This window comes from Pseudoliparis swirei, unplaced genomic scaffold, assembly GCF_029220125.1.
Source record: "Pseudoliparis swirei isolate HS2019 ecotype Mariana Trench unplaced genomic scaffold, NWPU_hadal_v1 hadal_25, whole genome shotgun sequence".
Lineage (NCBI taxonomy): Eukaryota > Metazoa > Chordata > Actinopteri > Perciformes > Liparidae > Pseudoliparis > Pseudoliparis swirei.
Window position 1 is genome coordinate 421,382 of NW_026613261.1, and position 7,500 is coordinate 428,881.

The 7,500-nt window shown below is 44.9% G+C and overlaps 1 protein-coding gene across 5 annotated transcripts in view; it reads left to right on the forward strand.

Annotated features, from left to right (window-relative positions):
- Nucleotides 1-7,500, forward strand: part of cadm3 (cell adhesion molecule 3) — an 89,923-nt gene that overhangs the window by 34,196 nt on the left and 48,227 nt on the right. For 4 of the 5 annotated variants that reach the window (XM_056410612.1, XM_056410614.1, XM_056410615.1 and 1 more), the window contains one exon: nt 926-1,075. In XM_056410612.1, coding sequence (XP_056266587.1) covers nt 926-1,075 — 150 coding nt within the window. The remainder of the gene's footprint in view (nt 1-925; nt 1,076-7,500) is intronic. The other variant, XM_056410613.1, reaches the window with a different exon arrangement.

The window sequence follows — 7,500 nt, forward strand, 5'->3', positions numbered from 1 at the left end:
AGGTGGTGATTAGTGGAGGAGTGGAGGAGGTGATTAGTGGAGGAGGTGGTTAGTGGAGGAGGTGATTAGTGGAGGAGTGGAGGAGTGGAGGAGGTGATTAGTGGAGGAGTGGAGGAGTGGAGGAGGTGATTAGTGGAGGAGTGGAGGAGGTGATTAGTGGAGGAGTGGAGGAGGTGGTTAGTGGAGGAGGTGGAGGAGGTGGAGGAGGTGATTAGTGGAGGAGTGGAGGAGGTGGTTAGTGGAGGAGGTGGAGGAGGTGATTAGTGGAGGAGTGGAGGAGGTGGTTAGTGGAGGAGTGGAGGAGGTGGAGCAGGTGGAGGAGGTGATTAGTGGAGGAGGTGGAGGAGGTGGAGGAGTGGAGGTGAAGCACACATATGTTTAACTCGTCTTTCATTCCTGCAGTTTTGGCGTTTAGCTTGTTTTAACTGTTAACATTCTGGATGCACTTGACTCCTCCCCTTATCTCTGGATGCACTTGACTCCTCCCCTTAACTCTGGATGCACTTGACTCCTCCCCTTAACTCTGGATGCACTTGACTATTTATACACGTTTCAGGGAGAAACACTGCTGGGCTCTGAGATGAGCTGGTTCGTCAATTACCTTTTATATATATATATATATATTTATATATATATATAAAGTATATATATTGTTATTATTTATTTTATTCATATATATACATGTATATATACATATATATATATATAATATATCAATACATATTTTCTTTTTGGAGTTTTAGGTTGAGAAAGCTCTCTTTGACACTTTGACTCTTTCCCTGAACGCACATCAGAGGCTGTGGAAGACTTGTGTTCTCTCTCTCTCTCTCTTTTTCTTTGTGTGCTGGTCTTGTCGTTGTTGTTCTCCATGAAAGCTCAGTGTCTCTATATCGTTGTCTCATGACTGCCCCCCCCCCCCCCCCAGAAGACGACCCCCTGCAGCCCACCACCTCCGATGAGACGGTGTCGGTGGGCGGCACCGTGACTCTGACCTGCCAGGTGCCCGAGAGCGACAACTCGTCCCTCCAGTGGTCAAACACGGCACAGCAGACGCTGTACTTCGGAGAGAAGAGAGGTGAGTGGGGCGGGGCAAGGGGGGGGGGGGGGTCCACACACACACACACACACATATATCGATATATATTTCCCATATCTCCCTGAACCATATGCACAAAGAGCTTCTTTGTGGATATTAAAGTTGTTCCTCGTCATATTTGCTGACGCTCGTCGGCGTGTGGATGTTCGGCTTCTCTTCATCTCAACCAGGCACTAATAATAATAATAATAATATAATAACCACTTTGTGCTCGGCGGGGTCAAAAGCTTTGTTCAGGAGAAAAGAGCAGAACAAAGGGAACCGGAGAGAGAGAGCGTCTCATAACCCTCTTCATGATGATGATGCATGACTCCAAAAAGTGCTCAACGTGAATGAAATGGATGAAAATAAGAGAGCACGTCAATTCATATGAGAGGTGGAGAGTGAGAGAGAGAAGGAGGGAGGGAGGGAGGGAGAGAGAGAGAGACTTCCCTCTTTTTGGTTCAATTGAACGGAGCTGTATTTGGAAAAAGAAAACAAGGCAAATAATGACTGACTTTATAATTATATATTTATATATAAATATACACTACCGTTCAAAAGTTTGGGATCACCCAGACAATTTCGTGTCTTCCATGAAAAATCACACTTTTATTTACCAAATGAATATAATATATAGTCAAGACATTGACAAGGTTAGAAATAATGATTAATATTTGAAGTATAAATTTTGTTCTTCAAACTTCAAGCTCAAAGGAAGGCCAGTTGTATAGCTTATATCAGCAGCATAACTGTTTTCAGCTGTGCTAACATAATTGCACGGGTTTTCTAATCAGACATTAGTCTTCTAAGGCGATTAGCAAACACAATGTACCATCAGAACACTGGAGTGATAGTTGATGGAAATGGGCCTCTATACACCTCTGGAGATATGTCATTAGAAACCAGACGTTTCCAACTAGAATAGTCATTTACCACATTAACAATGTAGAGAGTGTATTTATGATTAATTTAATGTTATCTTTATTGAAAAAACAATGCTTTTCTTTGAAAAATAAAGTCATTTCTAAGTGATCCCAAACTTTTGAACGGTAGTGTATATATATATAAATAAATATATCTATATTTATATGCATACATATATTTATATAAATACATAAATATATATATTTATATGCATACATATATTTATATAAATACATATATATATTTATATGCATATATATATTTATATATAAAAGAAGAATATATATATATATACAGATATAATATATATATGTATGTTTATATATAAATAGGTTGTATATTTATCTATTAATATATGTATCTATATATATATATAAATATGTTGTTGTTGATGATACTTTGGGGCTCTGTTGGGCTGAAAGAAACGATGACATCAAGATGTGATGTCAATAAATTAAACACACGTTACATAATTCTTATTTGATGTGATGGAGAAAAAAGCCCCAAAATATGTATATAATTTAAAATGCTTAAAAGAAGGAGCGAGTGGTCCAGATGGAAGGGAAGGATGGAGAGATGGAGAGAAGTGACGGAGAGACAGAGTTATGAATGGAGAGAGAAGACGAGAAGTTGTCATTGCCAAAAGAAGATCTGGAGCACAGAGAGAAGGGAGGGAGGGAGGGAGGGAGGGAGGGAGAGAGAGAACCAGGGAGGGAGGGAAAGTGTGAGGGAGGGAGGGAGGGATGGAGGTAGGGAAGGAGGGAAGGAGCAGAGGAGGGATGAAGGGAGGGAGTGAAGGAGGTGGGTGAGGACAAATTGAGAGATCAGTGAGTCTTTACTCCAGATGCAGGCACTCCTTTTCCTCCTGCTCATCCTCCTCCTCCTCCTCCTCCTCAGTGATGGAACACTTCGAGGCCGACCTCCAAGAAGGAGGGTATGGGAAGTGTATTGTAGGAAGAAGAGGAGGAAGAGGATGAGCAGGAGGAAGAGGAAGAATAGGAGCAGGAGGAGGAGGAGAATGAAAAGGAAGAGGAGGAGGAGAAGGAGGAGGAAAAGGAAGAGGAGGAGGAAGAGGAGGAGGGTTCTATGGAGTCCACTGCAGTGATCAGAATAACACGGACACCGACAAACCTCCGCTCTCTGATCGTTTGGCCTCGAGCTCTCAACAACATCAACAATAACATCAACAACAACAATAACAACAACAACAGGCATTTTTTATCACCTCATGAACAATTCTTTTAGTCGCTTTGATGAAGACGAAGACGCCCAGCAGCAACAGAAGCAATTACACTCCACTAATGCGCCTCCTCCTCCTCCTCCTCCTCCTCCTCTTGGGGGTCGTACTCGACTCTTTAGCGCCTGAATCCCGATCATTATGTTGTTGTTTACTTTTGTTTGTAGGTAAACAGCCTGGAGTCTGTTTGTCATCCTGGATGTTTAGAGCAGCTGCTGCCCTCTGTGGAGGGATGGAGGGATGACGGAGGGGGGGTGGAGGGATGAGGGAGGGAGGGGAGATGGAGGGATGATGGAGGGGGGATGGAGGGGGGGTGGAGGGAGGATGGAGGGATGATGGAGGGATGACGGAGGGGGGATGGAGGGATGAGGGAGGGGAGATGGAGGGGAGATGGAGGGATGAGGGAGGGGAGATGGAGGGGGGGGTGGAGGGATGATGGAGGGATGACGGAGGGGGGATGGAGAGATGATGGAGGGGGGATGGAGGGATGAGGGAGGGGAGATGGAGGGGGGATGAAGGGATGAGGGAGGGATGATGGAGGCGGGGATGAAGGGATGAGGGAGGGATGATGGAGGGGAGATGGAGGGATGATGGAGGGATGATGGAGAGGGGGTGGAGGGAGGATGGAGGGATGAGGGAGGGATGATGGAGGGGGGACGGAGGGATGATGGAAGCATGATGGAGGGATGATGGAGGGATGATGGATGGAGGGATGAGGGAGGGATGATGGAGGGGAGATGGAGGGATGATGGAGGGATGATGACATAGGGATGACGGAGGGATGATGGAAGCATGATGGACGCATGATGGAGGGATGATGGAGGGATGATGACATAGGGATGATGGAGGGATGATGGAAGCATGATGGAGGGATGATGGAGGGATGATGGAGGGATGATGGAGGGATGACAGAAGGACGTGTGAAAACTGGAACCAAAAAGAACAAAAGGAAAATAAGTCGGATGATTGTGGAGAAGTAGAGAAATGATGTCTCTTCACTGACAGTTAACACGGCACAGCAGAGAGAAGGAGGAGGAGGAGGAGGAGGAGGAGGAGGAGGAGGAGGAAGAACCAAGTGACGTGAGATAGAAGAACAAGAGAGGAGATTATGAGTGAAAACTCCCAGAGATAAACTCCACACCTCAGAGAAGAGACGGTACTATGGAGAGAGGGAGAGAGAGGAGGGAGAGAGGGAGAGTGGGGAGAGAGAGAGAGGGATGGGGAGAGAGAGAGAGGGAGAGAGAGAGAGGGAGAGAGAGAGAGGGAGAGTGGGGAGAGAGAGAGAGAGGGAGAGTGGAGAGATGGAGAGAGAGAGAGGGAGAGAGGGAGAGTGGGGAGAGAGAGAGAGGGATGGGGAGAGAGGGAGAGAGAGAGAGGGAGAGTGGAGAGAGAGAGAGAGAGAGGGAGAGGTGGAGGAGAGAGAGAGAGAGAGAGAGAGAGAGAGAGAGAGGGAGAGTGGGGAGGGGGAGAGAGGGAGAAAGCTGTTCTTCACTCTAAATGTAAACAGTTGTTTCGATGAAACCAGAGAAATAAGATCCATGAGGAGGGGAGGAGGAGGTGGAGAGAAGAAGAGGAGAGGAGGAGGAGAGGAGAGGAGAAGAGGAGGGGAGGAGGAGGTGGAGAGAAGAGGAGGAGGAGGAGGAGGAGAGGAGAGGAGAAGAGGAGGGGAGGAGAGGAGGAGGTGAAGAAGAGGAGGAGGAGAGGAGGAGGGGAAGAGGAGAGGAGAGGAGGAGGAGGAGGAGGAGGAGGAGAGGAGAGGAGGAGGAGAGGAGGAGGAGGAGGAGAGGAGCATCATGAGAGAACCTGCAGTTCAATAATCTGTGACGATATCTTGGATTTAATTTATGGAAATACAGAAAAATAAAATAAAGTGAAAAGAATCAAAGCGGCTGCTGATGCTGCGTAACCACGGCGACGAGGTCTCCATCCAGAGGACTCTTCCCCCCACTCCACGGGAGGAAACTGTGGGCACATGGGAACTTTATTATTATTTATTTCCAACATGGAAGGTGAACTAGAAAAGAAAAGAACGTTGAGAGGAACCGACAGAACCGACAGAACCGACAGAACCGACAGAACCGACAGAACCGACGAGAGTTCTGCAGCAAGAAAAACAGCAAATTAATATGTGAGTGTTTCTGAAAGCAGAAACAATCAAATATATACAAAGAATCTGACACCAGGACGGAAACTTTAATACTATTAGAGCTTTGAATTCTGAGTAATTTACTTCAAGACCCTTTTTAAGAGGAGCAACATGTACCCTGGAGGAGGGGGGGGGGGGTGCTAATAGAAGAGATTAAACTGCGAGGAACGGTTCCCCCACTAATGCAGGAGCCAGGGAGGGGATGGAGGGATGGAGGGATGGAGGGATGGAGGTGAAGACATCACGTTGGCTTTATTTGCTTTTAGCCGGCGCTCCGACGTCTCGAGGCCTCGGCGTGTTGTGAAGTGAGTCCACTTACCGCTGGTCCAGGGTCAGCGGCTGCAGAGAGAGGAAGGAGGAGGCAGGAAGGCTTCCTTTCCTTTCCTCTGACCTAAGAGGAAAACAATGATTATTAGTCGTCTCTTTTTTTTCTTTTTGTGTGTTTATAATGTCAGTCGTAAAAAAAAAAATAGCCGCCGTCATCCCCCAGAACGCCACAAGGCGTCTTTGTGTCCGTCCTCGTTCGGAGAGGAGCGCCACGAAGCTCAGGAACGTTGAGCTCACGCCTCAAAATACTCATCTCCACCCGACAGGAAGTGGAGAAAACGAACGACATGACAGGAAGTGGAGAAAACGAACGACCCGACAGTAAGTGGAAAAAACGAACGACACGACGGGAAGTGGAGAAAATGGTTGACCCGACAGGAAGTGGAGAAAACGAACGACCCTTCAAGAAGTGGAGAAAACGAAAATGACAGGAAGTGGAGAAAACGAACATGACAGGTAGTGGAGAAAACAAACTACCCGACAGGAAGTGGAGAAAATGCTCTTGTGCTCCCCGATTACATCTGAATGAAGCAGAACATCTTTTCCTCCGTCGTGGAAGGATTATGCAACATACACGCACACTCACACACACATACACGCACACGCACACACACACTCACACTCACACGCACACACTCACACGGGAAGCTTAGCGATTAACTTCCAGCCGGAGGAACTAACGATTAATAAAGATATTTGTTTCGGTTCCGTTGCTCGTTAAAAAAAAAGAGAAAAATACGTTTTCCTCGAGGGGAAAACTCTTTTTTTCTCTCGCAGTTTGAAGAACTTGAGGAAGACGAGTCTCACTTCTTCACTCCTCATCATCTGCCGCTTCACGCCCGGCTGTGTGTTCTGTTGTTTGAAGCCGTCACTGTATTTATTGGTCAAAGTACCCGTGCCTCGGAGGCGTGTAAGAGGCTCTGACCCGGGAGTGAAGCAGGCTGAGAGGTTCACGCCGGGGTTATGGGGTCTTCAATGTCTTAAGTATAAATAAACAAATATAGGAATAAATAAATTAATGCTTAAATAAATAAATATAGGAATAAATATAGGAATAAATAAATGCTTTAATAAATGTATGAATAAATAAATAAATACAGGTATAAATAAATAAATGCTTAAATAAATTTATAAATATATAAATACAGTAATTAATAACTACATGCTTAAATAAATGTATAACAAAATTAAAAAAATACGGAAATAAATGAATGCTTAAATAAATAAATAAATGCTTAAATAAATGTATTATTAATGAATACATTTATTTAAGCATTTATTTATTTATTCTTTGATTTATTCATTTATTTATCCTTAACCCTCCTGTTGCCTTAGGGGCATTTTGACCCGATTAAATATTTAACCCTCCCACCGCCTTAGGGTCATTTTGACCCGATTCAATGTTTCACCCTCCTGTTACCTTTATATTTACTAACATATTTTACCCTTTGGGTTAAATTTGACGCCAGCAATTAAAACCTCCAGAAAATTATTAGAATTAATATTGTTTTCCAAGTTTAAGTGTGAGGCACTTTATGTTTGTTTGTTGACTACCGAAAGAACACCGACATTAAACATTGAATTAACCCTAAGGCGGCAGGAGGGTGTAATATTTATTCGGGTCAAATTGACCCTAAGGCAACACAAGGGATAAGACATTTTAAGTCCTCCATACGGAGTGAGCGCGCTCAAACACATAGAAACCACCGTGACACGGGGTTTTTTTCCGTGGGAAAAATAAATAAATATTGATTCAGTGGCATCAATCTACGGTTTTAGTTTTTTATC